Genomic DNA, 27,783 nt, shown 5'->3' on the forward strand with positions numbered 1-27,783 from the left:
CGTCTTGAAAAAAAGGCATTGGTAAACATTGTGTAAGAATTTTCTAAATATAGAAATAAATATACTAGACAGCCACCCTATTTTTGGAAATTCATTGATCCAATTTAGAAGGATGGGAGAGTCCACTAGGTATAAATTGGAAAATGCATATCTGACATTAACCTGTTGAGCAGCTGTAAGTACGGTAATATACAAAGGTTAATAATATTTGTATGATGTGTTTCATTTATCGTAAGTCGTATATTTTCAAACGGCGACAAAAATCAATACAGATTTCACAAAATAGTTCGGAACAATATTTTTACATAAATAAACATTCGGACCATCGTCTCATTCAGACGATTACTATTACTTATTTGAAAACCAATTATTAAAAACACATTTATAAAAATAGTAATGCGTATGATACATTACCGAATAGAGTAGTTAATCAAATACTGTTTCAAAACTCATCTCAGAAGAATCAGTTTAGCGATATAAGATTATAAAGGCCTATTTATTAGAGAAACGACAAACATAACTCGAGGATATCGTGTCTATTCATGTTTTATTTACATTCATAGATTGTGTGAAAAAATGAAAATGCAATCACAGATAAAGCACTGTTAGATACGTAGAGCGACAAACAAACGTGGTGTGAAGGGAGTTATTAAATAAATGAAACCCATCGAATATTTTATTTTAACCCATTTATGCCTTGCGTCTAGAAAAGGGGCCTTGGCAAACAGCGTAGACACATATGAGACGCCGCATGATGCGCGGTCTCATCAGGGTCTGCGCTATTTGCTTAAAGGAATTTCTGTAAGAAATATTATAAATATAGAAAAACATATACTTGACATCCATAATTTTGGAAATAAATTGATCCAATTTAGAAGGATGGGAGAGTCCACTAGGCATAAATGGGTTAATGAGAGAGAGAGTAATTTCGGAGATTTTACGCTGTTGAAGGTCATGTAAAAATATATTTTATAATATACAAGTTTAGATCTAAATGTAACATAAATGTCAACGTATGATACTTTGACCAATTAAGCGTTTGAGACCATCCATTTTGACTCCAGTTTATAAATGAATATCCCATAATTATCCTCCATGATTATAACTTTGTGTAGGAACACAATTAGAAAAAATTATGAAAGCTTTGAAATAAAAAATGATATGCATCAAAACACAATATTTAGCATCAATAGAATAATATATACACACATTTTTAACATGTATGCAATTGTCATATATATGTTTTAAGGTGGATGAATTTAATAGAAAAGGGGTACACAGATATATAACGTATACCTTCATTGTACAATATCATTAAGGTGTTACGGTGAATGAATTATAAATGGCATAAACGTCTGCAGATGAGATTTATAGACAGCCGTTCTCATATCAAATAAATATTTCATTACAATTTACTATTATATTGATCAATATTTTATTTTGTATTTTAACCTTCAAATAAAGAGCAGATAAGCCGCCAGTTTCACATTGAAACAAAGGTCAAAAGTTAAACTTTGACAACGCAAACGCTTGACCATTCACAAAAAAAATTTAACCGGCTTTGCGGAGTGTGAATACATTGTTTAGCAAGATCATACACGGTGACATCCACACATTTGTGCCAATGAATATACAATGCACTCGCACAATAATATATTAAAAGCTGTATTCATTTTCCTTTAACAGAAAACATGAACATAATTCTGTAGCATCACACAATGACGCAATCGCTTACGACTATGACTTTTGTTTGTAATAAATGTGTTTTTTAAATGGACACTTAATGAAAATAATGATGATTTACAGCTATCGCGTGTTAATTATACACTGTATGAGTTGATGGTAAAAAGCGCGTTTCAACCGGTTTACTTTGTGAATATTCGTTATCCGATATGATTGAACGCTACGGTAGGTAACGGAATGTTTGCTAACTTGTATTGACTTGTAAAGAGTCAACTTTAGTAGTAGAACGTGCAAGCATTAATGTATTATTACAAATGTAATGCGTGTAGGTCCTACTAGTTAACGATAAGACAACGATTATGTAATTCAAATTTATAAAATTTAAAAGACACATTCATAAGACTATTGACGATTGAGTTAATTTCAACAAATGAGGTACCAGGTTCGCAAAATGCTATTACAATTAATATCTTTGCATTAACGTGGTAAATATTATATGGATTTATAGGGTGTGAGATCATTCTCCATGAGGAGGGACCTCAAGAACTAAACAATAAGCTTCTATATTTTTTCAATCTCGACCCCCTGGCTTCCAATATCTGCTGTTCATCTTCAAGGGGACGTGTAGCAAATATTGTGTGACCTAATGTGGTATGCGGACGACGTCCATTACAAGGTTAAAAATGACAGCTGTCAATTGTGTGCAAAATACAGACGTATCAACTGAATTGCAAACATTTACTAAGATGATGTGACATGCGAATACATAGAATAGAACTTAAATTCGTCACATCTAATCGCAAAGGTTCTACCTGATATGTCACGTGGCGTGAAGCAACGACATTAACAACATGCATGCGTTCGTACAAGTTGGTAATTTCTTTGCTAGAGTGTCCTCATCAAGTCTTCCGATGGTCAGCTCAAACTTTTTGTGTTCACAGAGCCAACGGCATCAAATAATGTAATAATGAAAACGTTTGTGCTTAAAGAGCAAACGGCAATGGACGCCTTTCATTGGCTTGTATAATGTGAGGCCGAGTTCTTCCAAAAATAGTTTACTTAAATGCAAGCAATACATAGATGTGCATCGGCAACAACAAATAAAATTGGTAATCATATCTGTATATTGGGCCGTAAAAAAACACAAAACTACTGGGCGCTTATGATCATATTTTACATGATAACGTCAGCACTCAATAATGAATTTTTAACTTAAAAAGTTCCAACTGACCGTCCACTAAGATTAAATGGCATGTTCATAGAGCGCGCAATTTGCGCTCATGAAATGTTTACACCAATGTCGTCAAACCGTTGTATTTAAAGAGCGAACGGCAATGGTTCAGTGACGTGATGTGGCGTCCGGATAACCTCCATAAGAAGGTACAGCATGACGCCGACGACCAGTACGGCGCAGCAGACGCAGATCAAGTTCAGCAAGGACACGTAGACGTCGAGAAGGAACACGAGCGCGAGACCGAGGCTTTGCACGGTGCGGTACACGGTCACCGCCGCTTCCTTTCGGCCGGTGGACCAAGACAGTAGGACGTCTGCAAACACGAAATAATATCTTTAAATTGAAGCTGAATATTTAGATCTACAAATTGAAGTTAAATATGTTGATCTACACATTAAGGTTGCTCTGTAGAAGAAGAATTGAAGAAGAATATGTATATCTACAATTTAAATTTAAATATATAGATCTACAATCTGAAATTGAATGTGTAGATCTACAAATTGAAGTTGAATATGTACATCTACAAATTAAGGTTGAATATATAGATATACCAATTGAAGTTGAATATAAAGATCTAAAAAATGAATCCTCAGTTGTATCAGCAAGAGAGGTCACTACAAGGTCCTTCATGTATGACCCATTGTCCAACAAATGGAGACACTTTCTTAACAATCGTAAAATTGTACGTAAATGTCAAATAAAAAGCTTAATTTTATTTTAAAGTAATGTCAACTTTACGACTATTAGATTTCAAACAACCATCAACATTTTGAAATTCTGCATCGTTTGAAGTATTTTTTTGCTAAAATGATGACATGCATATTCGTTAAATGTCGTAAAAAAGATGTAAAAGGTAATTCAATTATTGAACACATTTTGATAAATCTTGCCTTATACGGGTGGTTATAATGAACACCATATAAGCACGGCCATAGTGAACGTAAAATACCCATGGTCAAAGTGCATACGAAAAACACATGTTCATACTGCACGCTTTCGACGCATCGTCACAGCAAACGCAAAATACACATGGTCTTATTAGTAAACGCGTACCGAATACGCATGGTCATAGTGTTCGCCAAATAAGCATATTACTCTTACACGCCGAATATTCATTGTGCACATCAAATATGCAAAGTGATTATGCACAGCTTAGTTGCATAGTCAAAGAAGTCGCCAAAAACATGTAGCTTAGTGCACGACAAAAACGCGTAGTAAGTGTGCACTCCAAATACGCATGGTCATAGTGCACGTAAAATACGCATGTTCATGGTGAATAACAAAGACGCATTATCATAGTCACTTTAAAATACCCATAGTAATAGTGTTAACCAATTACGTATAGTCATAGTGCATGCAAAATACGCATGGTCATAGTGATCGCCAAATACGCATGGTCATATTGAATGCAAAAATACGCATGGTCATAATTACCGCATCATTCGCATGGTAAGAGTGATCGCCAAATACGCATGGCCATAGTGATCACCAAATACGCATGGTCATAATGATCTTCAAATAAGCGTGGTCATAGTGAACGCAAAATGCGCATGGTCATAGTGATCGTAAAATACGCCATGATAATTGTTAACGTCAAGCACGCAAGGCAATAGTTAACGCTATATACGCATGGTCAAAGTTAACGCCCAAAATGCATTGTAATACAGCGCTTCTTAGACGCATTGACATATTAATCGCCAAATAAGCGAAATAATATATTAGCTGTGCACTTCAAAGCTAGAAACTGGCTGTACGTTATTTGGGATGAGTGAAATGTAACTGATGAGCATGATTTTATACTTTGCTTATACGCACGTCTTCTCATTAGGATAAAATTATTATACATGTGCTCATTTATATAATTTAATGTTACATTGATTGGAAGGTATACTAACTTTGAACTTGCGACTGCCACAACCCGTCGGCCGCACCCCACACCGCGACATAGGCTATGACCTTGAACAGGTTGTCGGAGTCCGGCTCCCATATGTACAACCACACCAGTAGACCGAGTGTAATCAGGAAACGCTGTAAGGAGTTACAAAGATCCGATCGCAGAAGTGGCTTGTATTATAAATATAATTTAAGATAAGCATAATTTCTTGCAAGAGACAACGATCGCAAGAGATATATATGGTTACATTTAAACTTGCAAAAAGACGATGTTGAAATATATAAAGATAACATATCAACGAACTTTTTACAGTAATAAACATAATATACTTTAACAATGGTGAAATGAAAGACTTTGCCCACAACCAACTCCGATAACAGGGAACATGCTAGGAAGATAAAAGAGGACACGCATAAAATTCCACACTTGGTATTTATGATAACAAATTAGTATTATAAGTATAATTCTTGCTTAGTATTATTGCAAACACTTGACGTCACACATAAGCCGTGTTATATTTATCTATTTATCATTATTGGCCAAGGTTCTACTTTAAAGTACCATGGGTACTATTATGTATACTTCAAAATACCCGGGGTGAGGACATTTTTAACTATTTATATAAAATGCACTTATGGAATAAAGAAGAAAAATAGTGCTGTATATTGATCATATTGTATTTGTCTTTTGTTCATTTTTGGTAAGCGTATTTGCGGAATTTGAGTCATTTTGCACTAAACGGTGGTATTACGTTTAGGTCAATATCTCGAAAACTAACAATGATAGAGACCTAATATTTTGCATTTTGTTTTAAAAAGAAATTGGAAATAAAATATATACAAATCTCAAAATGTTATTTTTGAGCCATAGTAACCGATTTTGCCAGCCACTTTCACGTATATGGTCGGTCGCCATTAAGCGTATTGTCCGTATTTTCAGGACCCGGGGTACGTTGCAGTATATATACTTATCAACCGCGTTACTTTAAAGTAGTACTTGAGCCGAAAACGACCACTTGACCTATGCTTACCGTTGAATATAGCGATACTGGCCCTCAGTTGGTTGTAGACCTTTTCCATGACGAGCAGGACTATGAGCTGACATGTTCCGTAGCACATCATCATATAGCCTACCATGGATATACCCAGAGTCAGGCTGCCGTATAGCTGAAATATGATAAATCCAACGTTCTTAAAACTCAAGTCCATCCAACATGCATTCGTGTAGACTTTCGACTGTTAAAACTTTAAAACTAAGCACTCATGAGGCATCGAAGGATTACCAAAACGTTATCATTATACCATATTATCATTATCATATTAATGTGGACTTTTGGCATTTTGGCCTTTACGATTTAGCCTTGGTTAATTTGTCTTGATTCAGGCTTTTAATGGGTATGAACATAGAGGATATTTGTTCATGTCAGTGTAAGATCGTTTGTTATTTCACGAGTGATCATTGAAAATATATATTCACGAGTGGCGCAGAGTGAACATATTATTTGTCTATTATCAGGTGTTTGTTTGTTTAAACAAGTTGTTAATTTTCACTGCTGTTGATTCACTGCAGGAATGTCATATTTTATCATTATGCATAAAAGAAATTTAAGTCTTCGGTAAAGAAACTAGTACATGGCAAATAATTTAAACTAAGTTTGAGACTGTGAATCGGTAAATGTAAGTACATCACATTGTTTCGTGCAAATAAGGGTTAAAATAAGGCATTGTATTTCATAGCTTTTGTAAAAAAAAAAATTAATAACCCTGAAAAAAAGTTTGTATTTTACATGGTTTTGATGCATACAAATATGTATCTTCATAAGAAATCTCGTAGTTTTGATTTCTTTCGTGTATTACATGATATCATTAGATAGTCTCGTATTCTCATCAATTTATCTCCCTTTAAAGGGACCGTCAACCAGATTGACGATAAAAGAAAAGTTCTAAAATACCGTCATTAAATGTTTTATATTGATAAATTTAACCATATGATCTAAAAATCTCCAGTAAATATTCAAGAATAAATGAAAAATAGAAAGAAAAAAGTAACCCTGAACAGGGCTCGAACCACTGATCCCTGGAGTCCTGGTGTAAAAAGAGTAAAAAGTCTCCCATTTAGACCACTCGGCCATCCATGATCATACAATGAGCGTTGTATCATACTTTATATGAGCATTCCTCGTAGTTTCAAAAAATATAACGACATCAACAGAACTCTCCAAATTACCTGGTAGACATACTCAGTAAAATTGTATTACCGAATATACTGAACATGTGAAAACAGCATTTTTCAAGTAATGTCATATATCAGTCGTGATATTTTAATAAATATAAACTAATAACTGTAAAAAAAAAACGGTATTTCAGAACTTTATTTTTTTCGATATATATAGCTATTTGGTTTACCGCCCCTTTAATACCTAAAACACAGTTTGATCCTTTGAAATGGCTGTGTAAAGAACCGTTTAAATTTGTTGGCAACTGTACATGATGCTATCTTATTTACAAGATTTAAAAGTGTTTCAAGACGGAGCTTCTTTTTTAAACAAATGTCTAATATTTTATCTTTTTGAATACAGGTGATGAGTGACCGACAGAGATCCAAAAGTAATCGCGGTTGTACGACCTCTTACCATTACATATCATACGATAAAACATTGAACAATTCGATCAGAAAGACCACAAACCCTTCAAACTCATGTTTGATATTGACCATAACTAAAACTTAATGTTTGCATTATGTCAATGTCATCGAAAATATCAGTTATGTAATTATTTTAATTTGGTGTAGCATTAGCATATGCATATTTTATCATATTAAGCATATGCTTTCATAATATATTTGTGATTAGATGTATTCAGACATGTAGCGTATATTATTTACAGTTTTGTTTAACAATCTGAGTGCTGTTTTCGTAAATTAGTTAAATTTTTGTTTTTGTTTTTAACCTTCATCAATCAATCAACTTTGTGCAATAATTTTAATAAAGTTCAATATTTAATGTGTGTTTCATTGATCGTTTTCTCAAGTAACTATTCCAATAAGAATATCGTCCCTGGCTTTTCTCTGTTTTGATTTGACAGAGGGGAAGATTTCTTTTCATTTCTGGATTTGAAATATGACTAGAAAAGTGTTGTTCATATGTTCATCAACCCATGTATGCCTAGCGTCTAGAAAAAAGGCTTTGGCAAACAGCGTAGACCCCGATGAGACGCCGCATGATGCGGCGTCTCATCAGGGTCTCCGCTGTTTGCTTAAAGGAATTTCTGTAAGAAATATTCTTAATATAGAAATAAATATACTAGACATTCCTAATTTTCGAAAAAAAAATCTCCAATTTAAAAGGATGGGAGAGTCCACTGGGCATAAATGGGTTAAACAAAACAACATATTTTATTAAAAGACGGTCTAGTTTTCTTGTTTTTGTTTTAACAGCATACGTTATTCGGATAAACCATTTCGACATGAACATAAACAAATCTCGTGGATCTTATCAACTAATCACGAACAAAAAAATCAAAACATGTAAGACCAATATTCATATTGAGCGCAAATCATCTGGATTATCATAATTATTATTAACAGTTTTCCATCGGGAAAGTGCTGTTAAATAGTTGCGAGTACATGTTGCCAATATGCAATTTGTGCTCACAGGTGTCGATCTTAACCAACACATGTGTGGTAATTTGTGTTTTATAATGTGTAATTTCTGTAGTAATATTTTTATTTGTGTGCATGCGCATGTGCACGCGCATGTGCACGAGAGGCTTCCTATAAAAGACCAAACATGATTTATTTATTGAATTAATGCAATCGGATAATACACGTACCAACAAAAACTTAGCCATGTATGTACATAAAGCATTATATCAAAGAAACCTGTATAATTATAAATATGATTAATTTTTTATATTTCATTACTCAAACTTGACTTCTCGCTCTTTTGTTGAGTCGTCTTTGTTGTTTTTGATGTTATCGTTATAGCATTACTTGTTAAATAGATTCTTAATGCTGTAATCCATGTATTGATACTATTTTAACAACTGATGTTATTAAATACTGATCGCATGTCATGCCTTTATATATGTTACTAGTTTTTGATCATGTATACTCATGGACTGTATATATATTGTATATATTGGATAAATTAAGCCAATATAAACAAGACTATTGCCAAGCAATATATGTCCCCTACCGGCTCCAACATTGTCAGATTTTTTTATTGTTTATTTATATATTTATTACCATAGCAACCCGAATTTGTGACGTAGGAAGAAAATGAAAAGACGTGCATAATCTCCATATTGCCATCTGTCCATGTTTCAAGTTTCATGAAAAAATATGAAGAACTTTTAAAGTTATTGCAGGATCCAGAAAAGTGTGACGGACTAACTAACTGACGGACACACAGAGAGCAAACCATAAGTGAAACCGGTAGGGGACAACTATTGCATAATGTACATTTAACGTTGGTTGTACGAATGTTCATACACTCACCCTGTTTATCATTTTGAGCTATGTATAATATATACCTTCTTTTTACTGTTTATTGGGAGAAAGATTAAAATGTCGTTGAATGAAAACATAGAAAACAAATGCAGAAACATTGGTGTAAGAAAATTAACAGGATCATAATTGAAATGTTATTGATGTTAATTGAAATAAACATAAATAACATTTTAATGCAATTGGAAATAATTTACTGGTGTTGTTATTGAAAACACGTACACCAATTTTGAGCTTGTCCTTTTTATGTCCAACATATATATATATTTTAAACATTCTGGCCAACCACCATCACGACTGAATAATGAATTTGACATCTAGTTAGTTATTACCACGCAACAAAATAAACCTCGTGTTATGCGGCAATATAAGACAAAAGGCATAATAGTATGCTTCTTATAGAAAACTTACCTTGGTAACGTTACCAATGACAACTGCCTGCTGCATTCCAGAGAATAACATCAGTAAGAAAAGCGCGTAAAAGGTTCCCGTGGTAAGAAACTTCCGAATTGCACGGAAACTTTCACAGAGCGTCAACTTCTTTTTGTGGACAATTATGTCTGGTTTATTCAAAAACAAGCATAAAATGGTCATTCCGATCACCGCGAAGGCAATGAACACCAGCTTCACGATAGTTTCGTAATTTGGTTTATCTCCGGACGACAGACCCAGGTCTGGCTGAATTTTGTAGCCAAAAGGGCCAACCCAAACCAGATTGTCCGAGGTGTCGACTTTATCCGTGATATTCGTGATCTCGATCCCGTTCTCGTAAAGGTCCTTCTCTAGTCGGTAAAGGTAAACGGACATGTTTGGCCGGCTTTGTTCATAGTCGCCACTACGGAGTATTGCGGACTCGATAAGGTTCCCAAGGACCTGGGACGCGTGACAGAACACCAGGAATACGCTTTGGAATTGATGGATGGTCTTATTGATGGTCATGTGACTAATCGCGGTGTAGCTGGCCCCATAGCTTGCAATCATGAGCTCTTGCGTGGACCACAATATGGCGTGAGAAAATCCGAAGAAACTGGACGCCGGTATGAGGGTATATGCGGACGGATATATGTTAGCCGCACAAAATATCACGTGACCAAATATTGCTACAAGAATTATGCCTTTCGGTCTTGAGTTCTGCGTAATCCAGTTGGAGAACAGACACCCGATTGCGAAGCTCAGATACATGGCTGCCAGACTGTAGTTGCCTAAATGGCGCCAAGGGTACAAACTGGTTTGAATATTTCTTAACGGCATGAATGACATAAATGCAAAGAAAAGCCCGATACACAGAGAAATGAAACTTCGCCATATTGATTTACTACTGCTAGCTTGGTATTGTATTTCGGTGTTCCTTGACCCTTCTTTCATTCCTTTCTCTAGAACTTGGCGATGTTTGTCAAATTCGTCTTTAAAACACAACCGCGACGTTATATCAAAACCTTTATCACCAACAACTATAATTCTATTTCGTTTCAGACCAGTTGTTTCGTTTATACTGCAACCACTTGATCCCATCCAACCAACGTCGGTATGCAGTTGAATTTTCCCATGATTAAAAGTCAATTCCGCATCGTTCTCATGAACAACTAAATTGTTCAACGAATCGACGTCACGACCGTTCGTTTCCGGTACGTATTGTTTATGAGGCGGTCTATCCGTCGCATCATCGGAAACAAGTTTGATCGATTCGTTTTCTGAATCCATCTTGCGCGTGAATATTCTCCGCCTAGATGACACCTAATGGATGATTATCACGAGATATGCGTTTCGAGTTTCTGTCAAGATTACCTACGTTGGTCTCTTGGCGTCATGTTTACGTTCTACATATTAATCCATATGCCCCAAAATGCTTCCTCAGACCGATTATGCATTGTGTCTGAAAAACATAAAAACATCAAATTAATGCAGTATGCATATGATATAATTAATTAGCCAATTCTGACTACCCAGTGCCATCCAAACGCCAGTAACAGATCTATACAATAAATGTTTATTTGTAGATCTTTTGCCTGTTTTGTCAGTGGAGGAGTGGTGGAAGGGACATACACTGGCGACATTTGCATCACGCATGCGCGTACGTGATATGCAGGTCATCTTGTAACATGGTATATTGTGGTGTGTTATATCAGCTTTGTATGAAGCGACATTTATTGCGTGAGGCGTGTTGCGGCTCGTGTATTTAGATGTATGCCGTTTCGTGCCAAGTACACCCACAACATAGCGCGTTTGCTATTGTCATTGTTATTTACTGACGGACCCGCCACATATTTGTATCAGAAATGGAAATAAAATAATTAATACGATCAGTATCCCAATATATCTCATTTATTTTGGGACATTACTTTAATCGGCTCCGATTCATCAGGGATGCTGTTAATAAGTAAATTGACCGCGGTGGCGTGACTGCAATTCTTAAAACTTCGGCGAAAATGCAAAAAAAAAGGAATTATAAGTCGATGTAATAAATACCGGAATAAAATCAGCTTACGCTATAAATTGCGTTAATGCAACAATATACTTATTCCACTTCTTATGTAATTTAATGGTAAAGCCACAACTTCAACGTAATATAAATTCAAGCTTTGCACAAAGAGATCCCATTAACCTTATACTTTTTATTAAAGTGCATTCTAAGCCAAACTTATTTAAGGATTTAACAAAGGAATGATATTCGCTATGCAAGAAAGAACTCGACGCATAACGAGATCGACTGCGTTTTTTTTCACATTCTTCTTTTCCAGTCGAACGTATCCCGCCTTAGCACAATGTTGTACTTTAGTCTTAAACTTAATCATATTTAGGTGAGTTGGTTGTGAACATCTGCGTTAGCAATAGTTTCAAAACATAAAACCATAAAAAAGGTATCAACAGTAAATCATGCCTTTGAGTAAAATATATTGATTAATAACCATATATGACCCTCCTACACGACTTAATTATTTAGTGTCATGTAACCTTTAATCGTGATTTAATTACGCAGTCTGGATCAGCAGACGATTTATTCAATAAATCAATGGATGTTCCGTAGATAGTCGATGTATCACGATTGGTAATTACGGTTTGTGATATTGTCTACATTTTGCCATCATTTGAGTGTATTTATTCCTTGTGATCAAAGCGTCAATGTGCTACGGTTCCGCGATCATAATATTGATTGATTGATCGCGCCGCGTTGCATAATTGCTTAATCTTTAATTTGTTATCTTTTTCCAACCGTATTTATCTCTGGCACCACGAATCGGATATATAAATTGGTTGCACGTGTAATCGTGTCATACTGCTAAATTTGTTTGAAAAGCACGACTTATTTTTTTTAAATTGATAGTTCTCCAAAATGATGTATGTATTGTATTTAATTCAAACGTATGTTGTTATTGTATATGGATGTTTGTGACGATTACCTTAAGTTAAAATAAACCACTCTGTTCTGTTCTGTTCTGTTCTGTTCTGTTCTGTTCTGATGCATGCTAACGATAGTTTGTAGTGAAAACATACTCTACGTGGAAAATCAGTTTTCAGAAAGGTAATATATCAGTGAACGAGGCATGTAACACATTCATCAATTGCTTAACCCATTTATGCCTAGCGTCTAGAAAAAAAGGCCTTGGCAAACAGCGTAGACCCAGATGAGACGCCGCATGATGCGGCGTCTCATCAGAGTATGCGCTGTTTGCTTAAAGGAATTTCTGTAAGTAATATTCTAAATATGGAAAAACATATACTAGGCATCCCTAATTTTTGAAATAAATTGATCCAATTTAGAAAGATGGGAGAGTCCACTAATCACCAACACTCAAACGCAACCCTTTTTCTTTATACAAGACGGTGATAGAAAAAGACGGGACAAAGAAGACACCAGTCTACGTGGCTTCTGTCGATCGTCGTGCCCCTGTTCTTCGAAAGCAATTCTTAAATGTGTGCAAAATATATTAAATAAGCAAAAGTATAAACATATGGTATTTATTATCTTATTCTTGAAAATAGGAAGGTAACATAGTAAAATTGAGCTAAGCAAATGTAGCTCAATATTCTTCTATAGTAACATGCACACACAGCTGTTTCTAACGTATTTCACTAACATTTTGATGTTGAAAAATAGTAGACATTACAATACAACTTATCGTGTTTAATCTAACCACAAAGCATAAATCCACATATCGCGAAATTGTCATGAATGAATAAATTTTAAGTTAGACTTGTATCATGCGTCTGTCCAGCCATCAAGCGCACGTTTTCTGGAAAATTACGTTGCTATTAGTTTGATTGTGTCTTGTTCTGAGAAAACTGGGCATAATGCTTGTGCGTAAAGTGTCGTCCCATATTAGCCTGTGCAGTTCGCACAGGCTAATCAGGGCCGACACTTTCCGCTTTAATGGTATTTTTCTTTAAAGAAAGTCCCTTTTTACCGAAAATCTAGTTTAAGCGGAAAGTGTCGTCCCTGATTAGCCTGTGCGGACTGCACAGGCTAATCTGGGACGACACTTTACGCACATGCATTATGCCCAGTTTTCTCAGAACAAGACACAATTCATAATAAATCCGAATGACATATCCTTTATACCATTTTAACTGACTCATCTAATTACTGCCCAACGTTGCCATGCAGAGCAGTCAGTATAGACAGACGTATATGGAATACGATGCTGCGACCTGACATATTTCTCTGCATTTGTATGTTCACAATATATTATAAAACCAGAATGTCGCCACTTAAAGCAATATTAGCAGATAAATATACTTACAATTAAACCAAAATGTCCATCATTGTCAAAACAAACACATTTAGAAATGCAAAGGTCTACAGCTTCATCCGTATCTAAAATACTATCTGAAATCAATAAAAGCCTCGCTACATGGCTGAATATTGAAATAAAGAAGACTCTCAAGCTATAAAGCATTGCCGCAGTGCAGCTTCCAATGGAATCAATATTGAATTACGCCTCAATACGCAAGAAACTCGACGGCTACGAAACATGTTTGACCTGAAACCATCGATTTCTGGCTCGCAAACGGATGTCTAAGATTGGAAATAAAATGGCGGCCATTGAATGAAAGGTGTCAGAGAGTATATTTGTGTATCGAGTATTGTCGGTATTTTCCGTCACCATCGAGCGAGTTCAATCCAACTGCAAACTTGTCCATGTAGTCCGTAGGGAAATAAAACCCGGACAAACTGGAATAGCGATTATGATTTTATTGTAACTCAATTACCCTGTTTCGTGCATATATACATTGACGAACCTGTGGAAGCCACGTGCAATATAAAGAATACATTTCATGAAGACAAAAGACAACCGGCTTTAATATTACATTAATATACAATAGCAGGACAGTATTTCGAAGTTGATCAGGTCCTTCCGTGACCGAGGCTGCATTATACTTGAATTGGGATTGTTTCCCAGCGCTCCTATTTAATGGACAAACTAGACTAACGAAAGTTCGGAAGAATTTTTTATTTTAGCTACAATATCCAGCTGAACGATTTTCATTTTGTTATGTCCTCTTAAAACCCATACGAAAACCCACCTTTCAGGAAAGGAGTCCACCAACCGACAACGTGCTTCCGGAACGTTCATTGAACCCGGATGGACTAGGTGAGAAGCGCGTGCACCAACTATTAATTGACAGCCTGTAATTATTGAAGCGGTTTCGGTGAATTGTATCTTCAACCACACACTTTTCACCACTTTTTGCGTGTCGAGTCAGTCAAGCGTCGAAAAGCACTCGTTATACAAACGCCCCCAAACAGACACAAACACATTTGACACGAATTTCAACATGTAAATTCTGACCGCAGTGCTATTTGCACAAAGTGTGAAGAAAGACGATACATTAACTGCGTATTTAAACATGAATGTGTATTTATTATTTTGTATGCGACCGTGTTTGTATAAAGTGTTTTCATATCCTTGAACGGTTTTCTTCCGTGAGGAATCATGGCAGGTAAATTTTGTTTCTGATTCAAGCGTTTTCACGACTGTTTATTCTTAAAGGAACATTATCAAATCTTTAGACTGTACATAATGTGAAACTATTATTACTTATATTAAAACATAATTATGTTGTCTGTTTTCTCAAAAAATAATCATGACATAATTGACTAAAAGTAAACTAGCCACAGGTGTAGAGATTTCCAAAGCATAAAGTATGTGCAATAAATTACAGATTTATTTGTTATAAATGACCCTCATCTCCGACTTTGTACCTTTTAATCTTAAACAATGTCGGTTTCTAAAGGGATTGTTTGTGCGCACATGTTTACATCCGCAAAGAATAGTGAGAAATTAAGCATATAAGTGTGACATTCTTCGAGTAATATCTTTACAAATACACTGATATTTATTTTGAAAGAATCGTTTAAACAGTATGAATACTTTTCGTCTATACTGTGCGTAATATTTATGCATTTATACAATTAACACCAAAGTGAATGTAATTACATTATTCATCAAAACATTCATGTGCACTTGACTGTTTTTTAATTAACAATGAACTTATATTTGGGAAAAAGTACACCACAGGAAACATTGTTTATTATTACAAAAGGAACTGAATTTTAGTAACCAAAACTCAATAAAACCTCTTTACGAACTTAAACTGTTCAATAACAATTTGCTAAAGTTCTCTCAACTGTGAATGGATCAAAAGTATGGTGTTTTAAAATGTGCTTGCAAAATGCCAGACTTCATGCAAAAATGGGTCTAACGCTGTGTGCGGCAAGCATAGCTCCATGCAAGCCTGCTCGTTCGCACAGTCTGTCAGGAGCTACGCTGTCCGCGAAACATTGCTTGACTTTATATGGGATACGATGGCTCCCGTCTGGTCTTGAGCTACGCTGTCTGCGAAACATTGCTTGACTTTATATGGGATACGATGGCTCCCGTCTGGCCTTGAGCTACGCTGTCTGCGAAACATTGCTTGACTTTATATGGGATACGATGGCTCCCGGCTGGTCTGGAGCTACGCTGTCTGCGAAACATTGCTTGACTTTATATGGGATACGATGGCTCCCGGCTGGTCTGGAGCTACGCAGTCTGCGAAAAATTGCTTGACTTTATATGGGATACGATGGCTCCCGGCTGGTCTTGAGCTACGCTGTCTGCGAAACATGGCTTGACTTTATATCGGATACGATGGCTCCCGGCTGGTCTGGAGCTACGCTGTCTGCGAAAATTGCTTGACCCTATATGGAATACGATGGCTCCCGGCTTGTCCGGAGCTACGCTGTCCGCGAAACATTTCTTGACTTTATAAAGGATACGATGGCTCCCGGCTGGTCTGGAGCTACCCTGGCCGCATATCGTTTATCAACTATTATTGCATGACGCGGCTCAAATGTAGATGTGCAATGTAGTGTTTGTTTATAGAGCGCCGTTTTCAAAGCCCATAAAATACCTTACAAGGCATTCAATAAGAAATAGGATTAAACGTGTGTTATTCTATTTACTGAATAATGAAAGCAAGTATTGAGAGTATACGGTGTCAGATTGCATCGCGACTGTCGCGTATTCACATTTTTATTTATTTGGATCAATGGTTCCACAAAGTGCATTATACATAGATACATAGAAGATAGATATCTGTATTTATGGGTTTAAATACGGGTTGAACATGGGTTTAATCACCTTGTGATTTAAAGGTGTATTCCATCGAAATTAAGTAAAATATGAGAGTGAAATCAATCATGTTTATCAAAGTAAAATCAAAACTATTGAGTTAATAACTGCTTCTATGTAAAAGTTTTTTTAAGTAAGCGTTAAAAGGGGCCTTTTCACGTGTTTGGTTAATTGACAAAAGTAAAAACAAATTGTTTCAGATTCGCAAATTTTCGTTTAAGTTATGATATTTGTGAGGAAATAGTAATACTGAACATAAACCATGCTCTAAAATATCCATTATATGCATCTTTTGACGATTTGAAAACCTGAAAATTATAAAGCGTTGCAACAGCGAAACGATTGAATAAATTAGAAAAGTTTTGTTATTGTCGTTATATTTTGTGAAACTACGAGGATTGCTTATATAAAGTGTAAAAAACGTCACCCCATAACATGAGCGCGGATGGCCGAGTGGTGTAAGCGGAATACTTTTTACTCCAGGACTTTAGGTGTCAGTGGTTCGAGCCTAGTTAGTGTTACTTTTTATCCTCCGCCATAGGCGGAGGTATATTGTTTTGGCGTTGTCCGTCCGTCAATCCGTCCGTCCGCCCGTCCTTCCGTCCGTCCGTCCGGTGCTTTTGTGTCCGGAGCCATTTCTTGGAAGTGCTTTGGAGGATTTCATTTAAACTTGGTATGAGTATATATATGGATAAGAGGATGATGCGCGCCTACTGGCATTGTACACCAGCTGTTAATAACGGAGTTATGGCCCTTTGTATCTTGAAAAATGCTTTTTTTGTCCGGAGCCATATCTTGGAAGTGCTTTGGCGGATTTCATTGAAACTTGTATTAGTGTATATATGGATAAGAGGAGGATGCACGCCAAATGGTATTGTACACCATCGGATAATAACGGAGTAATGGCCCTTTGTATTTTGAAAAAATGCTTTTTTGTGTGTCTGTCCGCCCGTCCTTCCGTCCGTCCTTCCGTCCGTCCGTCCGTCCGGTACTTTTGTGTCCGGAGCCATTTCTTGGAAGTGCTTTGACAGATTTCATTGAAACTTGGTATGAGTAAATACATGGATAAGAGGATGATTCTGGCGTTGTCCATCCGTCCAGAAATAATTGTGTCCAGAAGTATTTGGCGGGGGATATCAATTCTACGAATTTGCTTGTTTTTCTTGTTTTTATTGTATACTTGTTTTATTACTGGAAATTTTTAGGTCCAATGTTTAAATTTATCAATATAAAGCATGTAACGACAAACTTCAATACATGCCAAAATCTGTGAAAAGGCCCCTTTATGGAATGCAAAATGTCTAACTGTATAAATATAACCGTTTAGTGGATGTGTCCGTAATAATAATAAAACATAAAAGGGTTCCTCAGCTTTTGATGACGATCCCTCTTTCCAGCTGAGGTCAGAAAACGCAATACGAACGCAAACGGCGAGGGAAATATCGACCAACCCAGCGAACCGGAAGTGACGACGCTCAAGCGAAATGTTGGTATCGTCAGTGGAACCTCCTTTATTGTGGGCAGTATAATAGGTGGGTATCGTCAGAGGGATTGCGTTTACTGGGGGAAGTATAATAGGTGGCTACTGTCATCGGGACATTTTTTATTGTGAGAAGTATAATAGGTGGGAATCATCACTGGGGTCTCCTTTATTGCGGGCAGTATAATAGGTGATTATCGTCAGTGGGATCACCTTTATTGTGGGTAACGTCCACATGACTCTCTTTTTTGTGGGCAGTATAATAGGTGGGTATCGTAAAAGTGATCTCATTTATTATGTGCAGTATAATAGGTGGGTATCGTAAGTAGAATCTCCTTTATTGTTGGCTGTATAAAAGGTGGGTATCGTAAGGGGGGGGTCTCCTTATTGTGGGCAGGATAATAGGTGGGTATCGTAAATGGGATCTCCTTTATTGTGGGCAGTATAATAGGTGGGTATCGTAAATGGGATCTCCTTTATTGTGGGCAGTATAATAGGTGGGTATCGTAAATGGGATCTCCTTTATTGTGGGCAGTATAATAGGTGGGTATCGTAAATGGGATCTCCTTTATTGTGGGCAGTATAAAAGGTGGATATCGTAAATGGGATCTCCTTTATTGTGGGCAGTATAATAGGTGGGTATCGTAAATGGGGTATCCTTTATTGTGGGCAGTATAATAGGTGGGTATCGTAAATGGGATCTCCTTTATTGTGGGCGGTATAAAAGGTGGATATCGTAAATGGGGTAACCTTTATTGTGGGCAGTATAATAGGTGGGTATCGTAAATGGGATCTCCTTTATTGTGGGCAGTATAAAAGGTGGATTTCGTAAATGGGGTATCCTTTATTGTGGGCAGTATAATAGGTGGGTATCGTAAATGGGATCTCCTTTATTGTGGGCGGTATAAAAGGTGGATATCGTAAATGGGGTAACCTTTATTGTGGGCAGTATAAAAGGTGGATTTCGTAAATGGGGTATCCTTTTTGTGGGCGGTATAAAAGATGGATATCGTAAATGGGGTATCCTTTATTGTGGGTGGTATAAAAGGTGGATATCGTAAATGGGGTATCCTTTATTGTGTGCGGTATAATAGGTGGATATCGTACATGGGGTCTCCTTCAGTGTGGGTAGTATAATAGGAAGATATCGCAAATGGGACCTTCTTAGCTATGGGTGGTATAATAGGTGGGTATCGTCCATGGGATTCCCTTTATTGTAGTTAGTATAAAACGTGGGTATCGTCATAGGGACATTCTTTTTTGTGAGCAGTATAATAGGTGAGTATCGTAAGTGGGACCCCCTTCATTGTGACTGTCTGCGGTATAATATATTGATATGCTCAGTGGGATCTCCTTTATGTTGGGCACTATAATAGGTGATAATTGTAAATAAAAACTCCCTTATTTTGTGTAGCGTACTTAGTGGGTATCGTGAATGGGACCTTCTTTATTATGGGTAATACATTGTTCGTAGTTTATGTGCAAATCGTTAGTGAAACCTCGTTCTCTGTGATAAGCATAATTCGTGGTAACGCCAGTTTGATCTCTTTCATGTTTACAGTATAACTATTGAACATCGTTAATTGAATCTTTTTTATAGCTGGCGATATAAAAACTTTGGTTTCCTCAATATGATCCTTGCATTGCGGGCAGTTCAACAGGTCAGTTGCGTCGTAAAAATCAAGTGCATTTTACGCGGTATAATGTACGGTTTGTGTCAATGGAATCTAGTACAGTTTGGGCGGTAAAATAAGTGCATATCATCAGTAGGATCTTTGTTAGTATTGGACTTATAAAAGGTGAGTATCGGAGGTGTAATCCCCTTTATTTAGGTCAGTTTTATAGATTGATATATTCTGTGGAATCGATAAACTTTTGGGCGTTATAAAAGGTGGGTACTGTCGGTGGGATCTCTTTTATTTTGGGCAGTATGATTGGTGGGCGGCGTCAGTGGGAATCCCTTTAACGTCTGCGGTGTAAATGGTGGCTATTGCCAGTGACAATCAGGTGTGCATTTGTATTATTACATGGTTTTATTATTACTTAAATACCTTGGTTGATAATGTCGTCTTTGCAATGTTCTGTGTGGTCGACAGTTTAGTTGCAAATGTTCATCATCTGCAACTCTCAGCTTACATGAATGCAACCTTCAATTTGAATGCACATTCAAATGCTTAAAGCGCAGTCGTTTTTGTGTTGTTGTTCAAGTAAAATACTTTTAAGTTTTCCGACTGACCTGACAACCAGTTTCCCTTTCAGGCTCCGGAATATTCATTTCGCCTAAGGGGGTGTTGAAAGGAACTGGTTCCATCGGCCTCAGTCTCGTAGTATGGGCGGCCAGTGGCGTGATCTCGTTGCTAGGTAACGACCTGTATACTCGGACATGATCGCTGAAATATACCAAAGATATTAAAAAATACAATGTAGTTTATTTAAATAAGCAGTTTATTTATACTACATAACATGGTTAAGACAGACGATGCACGATGAACACGTCGTCAAACATTTTTGTTGTGTTCTACATGACTTCTTACATGTTCTTATTTGATTTGATTTATCTCCTTTCACAGTTCGGTTCGATGACCATAAGACATTGAATGCACCTATCCTCTCGAACCAAATACCAGACTGCTTTCTACCCATTCTAAATTTCTAAAATAAGTTACCTCTATCTTAACCCGCAGGCAAAGGGCGTTAACCCATTTATGCCTAGTGAACTCTCCCCTTCATTCTAAATTGGATCAATTTATTTCCAAAATTAGGGATGTCTAGTATATTCATTTCTATATTTAGAATATTTCTTACCGATGTTTTTAAAGCAAACAGCGCAGACCCTGATGAGACGCCGCATCTCATCTGGGTCTACGCTGTTTGCCAAGGCCTTTTTTCTAGACGCTAGTCATAAATGGGTTAACCTCTATCTTTACCCGCAGGCAAAGGGCGTTAATATAAGTTGTTAAATGTCGAAGTCGCTCCAAAACACACACACACGCATTACGGTTTCCCCCTGCAGGCGCCTTTTGTAGGCCTAGAAAGGCAAGATGACACACATGTGCCCATTCCGTAACTGCTCCCTCCATCGACCTTACTGCATCTCCTACCATCCCCACCCCACCCTCACCCCATTAATCGATAACCACTCAACTTATGTTTTCGGAGATGTATGAAAATGGGCCTTTATTTTACGCGGAACTAGGCAAGATGACGCACATTTTCCATGCACTATCCCCTACTCCATTCAACCTCAGTGTATCCCTCTTGCGCTATTGTTGGTTATTTACGGCAATCCCCACGCTGCAGGCGCGCTATCGTACGGGCGCCCGCCAAGATAGCACATATTTTCTATTCCCAAGCTCCCCATCTCAACCGCCTTCACTGTAACCCTCCGGCATTCATAACGGAAATAAAACATTTTTTTAACTTATCACCCTCTTAAGATGCCTTTGGTACTCGGAGCCCGGCAAGATTACACACTCAATAAACATTATCTATCCTCCTTGTTCGACCACTCTTTCCTCTTTCACTCTTTCCCTTTCGACCACTTCCCACCCCCGCTCTTACTACGGTTATTCATGGCTACCCGACCGCCCCCACCCCCATCTGCAGGCTAGTTTATGCGGATCTGGGGACGGTGATCCCGGGGGCGAGTACGCCTACTACTACGACGCCGCGTACCCAAGAATTGCAAGATGACAAACATATTTCCATTCTCTAGCTCTAACTCTCAAGCGACCTTATTGCATCCCATCCCTATTCATTAACCGCGTATCACTGTCTGCATGCGCCTTTCTTACGCGCAGCTAGACAAGATGAAACAGATATTTATTTTTTCTCCTCTCGAAATTGAACTAACTGCATCCCGCATTCATAACATACATGTAGCGCTTATAACTCTCAAAAGCGCCTCTCTTACGCTGAGCTAGGCACTCATATTCAATTCTTTAGCTCCCTCTCAATCGGTAATCTACCGCTAACAACATCCCTTAAGGCGCCTATCGTACTATCATGCAAGATGACACACATATAGCTCAAGCTCCTTTTTATCATCATTGCTGCATCCCCCGCTCAAATTACGGTAATCCACGGTTATCCCCCCGCTGCAGGCGCGCTTTCGTATGCGGAGCTGGGGACGATGATCCCGAGGTCCGGGGGCGAGTATGCCTACTTCTATGACGCCACTTTCCCCTTCGTCGCCTACATGTACAGCTGGACTCGCACCATCGTCCTTCAAGTGAGTCTCGGAATGGTCTAAAACTTATTAAGCATCGCTCTGGAAAAACGTGGTTTAATGTGTGTGCATAAATTGTCGTCCTAGGGACCTACCGGTATTAGGAATAATTCCATGTATGATCATGATGATTATTGTGATGGTTGTGGTGATTGTGATGACGATGATTACGACGACGATGATGATGATGATGATGATGATGATGATGATGATGATGATGATGATGATGATGATGATGATGGTGGTGATGATGATGATGATGATGATGATGATGATGATGATGATGATGATGATGATGATGATGATGATGATGGTGGTGGTGGTGGTGATGATTTAGATGATTTAGATGATGATGGTGATGATGATGATGATGATGATGATGATGATGATGATGATGATGATGATAAAGTTATCATTATATAATGATATATATATATATATATATATATATATATTGTGATGATAGTGGTGATTGTGATGATTGTGATGACGATAATGACGATGATAATGATGATGATGATGATGATGACGATGATGATAAAAGTTATCATTATATAATTATATATATATATTATGTATTGGTATTGTCTGTCAATAGTCATAATTATAAAAAATATCATTATTGTATCTCCGCATTCAGCCGTCAGGTCTGGCGATCATCTGCATGACGTTGGCCTCCTATATGGTCACGTTCTTTGAATACTGTGGTACGCCCATTCCACCGGAGAAAACTATTGCTTGCGTCGCCATTCGTAAGTCGTTTCGGGTAATCTACGTTAGATCAATGTATGTGTATGGCGTGCGCACGGGTGTGTGCCTGCGACGTTGCCTGCATTCGTGTGTCCGTGTGTGAGTTCGTGTGTGCGTGTGTTGTATGTTGTTTTTTTAAGTTTATCAATTGTGTATGGACCCGGAGTGTGTCCTAGCACTCCTACCTTATTAACTAACTAGACTGACGAGTATTAGGGCGAATCATGAATTATAGCTCCGATTTCCAGCTTTATATATTGTTTACTGAAATATTTTTCATTTTGGTGTGGTCTTGTGCAGTGTATGTGTGTGTTTTTTGTGGGTTTTGTTGTTGTTGTTGTTTGTTTGTTTTTGTTTTTTTTTTTGGGGGGGGGGGGGTGGCGGAGTTCCCGGAGGAAATCCCACCTGTCCTTTATGTTTACTACCATCTAAACTCATATGCGCCATGAGCGGGGTTTGAACCCAGGTTGCCTAGGTGCGAAGAAAGTGTGCCAACCACTTCGCTGACTGTACGGTCCTTTAGATGGACCAAATAAAGTTATAGCTTTTATACGGGATAGACTCGAGCGAGCGACCATTTCCGAGACGTTACCGGATTATTTTTCGTGATTCAAGCAAATCGGTCTGTTACACGTACAAATCTGGTAAATGTCGCCCGAACACATGCAAGTTTTCAGGGTCTTCAATCTGTGCGAATGTTTGAGGCAGTCCGAGAACACACAATAATCATTAACTGGTATTATATTCGTATGCAAAATAAGTAGCGTTCTTAACACTATTTCGGAAATGGACCTTATATTTTTGTAGAAATTTTAACATTTGAACAGTAAATTGGTTGTCCTTAATGATAGTCAGTTAAGGTCATCGCGATTTGGACTACAATGAGCCACGCTCTAGGAAAACAGGGCGTGCAAATGCGGAAAGTGTCGACACATATTTGCCTGTGCAGTTTGCACAGGCTAGTTAAAGAGGACTTTCCGCTTCTTGTATGGTATCTTGTGCGGACTTCACAGGCTAATCTGGGACGACACTTAACGCACAATGCAGCAAACCCCGGTCTCCCAGAGCACGGCTCAAATATAAACCACGATCAACTGCTCTACCATGTCATCCTTTCAACTGCTCTACCATGTCATCCTAACCACGATCAACTGCTCTACTATGTCATCCTAACCACGATCAACTGCTCTACCATGTCATTCTACAGTGACAATTTGCATCATCAACTGTTACGACACGTCCTGGGCGGCATACGTGCAGGTATTCTTCACCGTCTGCAAGCTGGTTCCCCTCGCCATCATCATCATAGGGGGATTCGTTAAAATGGGACAAGGTAGGAAGGTGGAGAAACTGCCGGTACTGATAATAGGGATGGCGTGTATGGTTAGTGTTGTTGTTGTTGTTGCTGTTGCTTCATCGTAAACATGCTACCCAGGTTTAGGCTGAAGTTAAAAAACAACTAGTGATATAAGCTCGATTGCATCGAAAACCCACGCCTTATTGAAGCACTCCCGATTATGTTATCTGGGTAGAACTAGTTCTTGGTGTCTTTTGGGGAGATCTAAAGAACGTTCTAAAAGTTGCGAAAAGATACCATGACATCCCGGTCGCCAAGCGGACACCATATCCAAAACGCCAAAACGACCTTTAATGGTTTTTATGTCCCCCACTATAGTAGTGGGGGGCATATTGTTTTTGCCCTGTCTGTTGGTTGGTCTGTTGGCTGGTTGGTTTGTCTGTTTGCGCCAACTTTAACATTTTGCTATAACTTTTGCTATATTGAATATAGCAACTTGATATTTGGCATGCGTGTGTATCTCATGGAGCTGCACATTTTGAGTGGTGAAAGGTCAAGGTCAAGGTCATCCTTCAAGGTCAAATATATGGGTCAAATTGCTCATGTAATGTCACTTCTGCAATATTGAAGCTAGCAATTTTATATTTGAAATGCATGTGTATCTCATGGAGCTGCACATTTTGAATGGTGAAAAGTCAAGGTCAAGGTCATCCTTCAAGGTCAAACGTCATATAGGGGGACATTGTGTTTCACAAACGCATCTTGTTATGTTTGTTAATCTCGTCCATGTTTATTATGTCGTTTGCGTATTTGCAAACGTATTTTTAACAAGGATGTTTAATACGCTGTGGATGATGTTTTATTGTTGTTTTACTTTTTTATACGATTGACATGCTTATTTTCGGTTACGTTCTTACAAACGCGCGCGCGATTAGTTGTTCCGCACTCCACGTGCGCGTTGTTTATGTACGCAGGCGGCCACACTGAGCTGCAAGACGGCTTCAAGGGCACGACCGGATCCGTTTCCTCCGTGGCTCTGTCCTTCTACGACGCCATGTGGGCCTATGACGGATGGTCTGTTGACTTTTTTATTGTTGTTGTTTTATCGCAATGAACTCATTTGTGTAAAGTGTCCTCCCAGATCAGCCTGTGAAGTCCGCACCACAGGCTGATCTGAGACGACACGTGCCGCATAGGCCGGATTTACGTTTAAAAGATACTTCCTTTAATCGAACAATCCCATGAAAGCGAAAGCTTGAATTAAAGCAGAAAGTGTCGTTCCTAATTTGCCTTTGCTAATCTGGGACGACAATTTACGCACATGTATTAAGGCTCGTTTTCCCACAGTGCGGCTTAAATGTTTTCAATGTTTTGAAGAACAGTTTAGTACATTGACTTTAGTGAAACAAATAACAGTCTACCATAGTAAACGCCGGCGTCGCGAACCAATTATCTATATTATATATCATGCGCTGAGTTATGTCAGCTAATTAGCTTTTCCTTTGGAGGTATCGGGCTCGATCCCCAGGTACGGCAGATTTTTTTAAATTAAATTTAAAAAGTCCGCACAGGCTATTCAGGACTGCATTTTCCGCCTACACTGGATTTTTGCTTAGAAGGGACTGTCTCTATAAAAGGAAAAAAAATCAATCAAAGTTGAAAATGGCGTCCCTTATTAGCTTGTGAGGACAGTTACGCACATGCATTTAGACCGATTCGTCCAGAGTCGGCTTTGTGAATTGTTAATGTTGGTATTAGCAGCGGTGAATTCCTTACACAGATTCAAATTTAAAGCCTTTGAAAAATTTCCGTATGGATATATAGCTTTTATTGTAAATTCCTTTTTTTTCAGGAACACCTTGAACTTTCTGACTGAAGAACTCAAAAACCCGTACAAGTAGGTTAACTTAGTAGCAGTGTAAGCAAACTTTCATGGCACGCTGTATGCTTTTTTAAGCTTTTTAACTTACATAAATTTATTTTTGTTCACAATACTGTATGAATACGTTCATGACCGATATAGATTTCAAATTTGAAACCGCGTTTTCAGCTGCGATATGGAGATTTTTTCACTTATAATATCTTTATGTATTAATACATTTATTCCTAGCGTCCAGAAAAAGGCATAGGCAGGATGCGGCGTCTCATCTGGGTCTGCGCTGTTTCCTTAAAGGAATTTCTGTATGAAATATTCTAAATATAGAAATAAATATACTAGACATCCATAATTTTAGAAATAAATTTGATCCAATTTAGAAGGATTGGAGAGTCCACTAGGCATAAATGGGTTAAGTACGCATAGCGAAAACAGTATTATGCGTGGGGCAAAAAATGTATTAATATCGTTTTAATAGTTAGGCTTGCTTTTTGAATAGCTTACTTTACGTCCTCATGTAAAGTTGCCTAGAATGTAAACCGACACCGAGTTGTCGACTATAAAATGAAATATTAGAATACAGAATGTGCATTTTGTAACATAACTGCAGTAATTTATTATCCTGTTTATCTGAGTGAGACAGTATAATCTGCTAACATTGCAAAACATGGCTCCAATTTAACCCATTTATGCCTAGTGGACTCTCCCATCCTTCTAAATTGGATCAATTTATTTCCAAAATTAGGGATGTCTAGTATATTTATTTCTATATTTAGTATATTTCTTACAGAAATTCCTTTTAGCAAAAAGCGCCGACCCTGATGATCATTTCCAAGTAGCTTGTTGAATGTACTCTATACTACAAAGAAAACGAAACCCCATCAAACGTCACCGAGGAAGGAACCCGCTTCAGCGATATTAACCACACGTTTTACCTTACGAGACACGCACCTGAAACCCTGTTCACCATAAACAAGAAATATATTAAAATTGTTATTGCTGTTCATTTGTAAATCGCTTATGCGCCAAATGGAATGTTTGTAATCCTTTAACCATACACGCTGTGGCTAATATTATTAAAGGGACACGCAAGCAATATATTGATTTGGAGAGTTGAATTTAACACTGTTGTAAACTTTCATTACCTCTTTACGAGAAACTTAAGATTTGGCTTTCATCGTTGCGAAACGAAATACGAGTCTACTAATGACGAAATTCTCCA

The 27,783-nt window shown here is 37.7% G+C and overlaps 1 protein-coding gene and 1 pseudogene across 1 annotated transcript in view; both read left to right on the forward strand.

Moving 5' to 3' along the window:
* LOC127846242 (C-Maf-inducing protein-like) overlaps positions 1-27,783 on the forward strand; it is a 286,356-nt pseudogene that overhangs the window by 87,798 nt on the left and 170,775 nt on the right.
* LOC127844308 (b(0,+)-type amino acid transporter 1-like) overlaps positions 15,070-27,783 on the forward strand; it is a 30,650-nt gene continuing 17,936 nt past the window's right edge. Inside the window, exons 1-8 of the mRNA XM_052374415.1 lie at positions 15,070-15,257; positions 18,328-18,462; positions 20,670-20,771; positions 22,514-22,641; positions 23,279-23,390; positions 24,596-24,721; positions 25,660-25,759; positions 26,538-26,582. Of these exons, the coding sequence (XP_052230375.1) occupies positions 15,251-15,257; positions 18,328-18,462; positions 20,670-20,771; positions 22,514-22,641; positions 23,279-23,390; positions 24,596-24,721; positions 25,660-25,759; positions 26,538-26,582 (755 nt within the window). The 5' untranslated portion in view covers positions 15,070-15,250. The remainder of the gene's footprint in view (positions 15,258-18,327; positions 18,463-20,669; positions 20,772-22,513; positions 22,642-23,278; positions 23,391-24,595; positions 24,722-25,659; positions 25,760-26,537; positions 26,583-27,783) is intronic.

Source organism: Dreissena polymorpha, chromosome 9 (assembly GCF_020536995.1).
Source record: "Dreissena polymorpha isolate Duluth1 chromosome 9, UMN_Dpol_1.0, whole genome shotgun sequence".
NCBI classification, from domain to species: Eukaryota; Metazoa; Mollusca; class Bivalvia; order Myida; family Dreissenidae; genus Dreissena; species Dreissena polymorpha.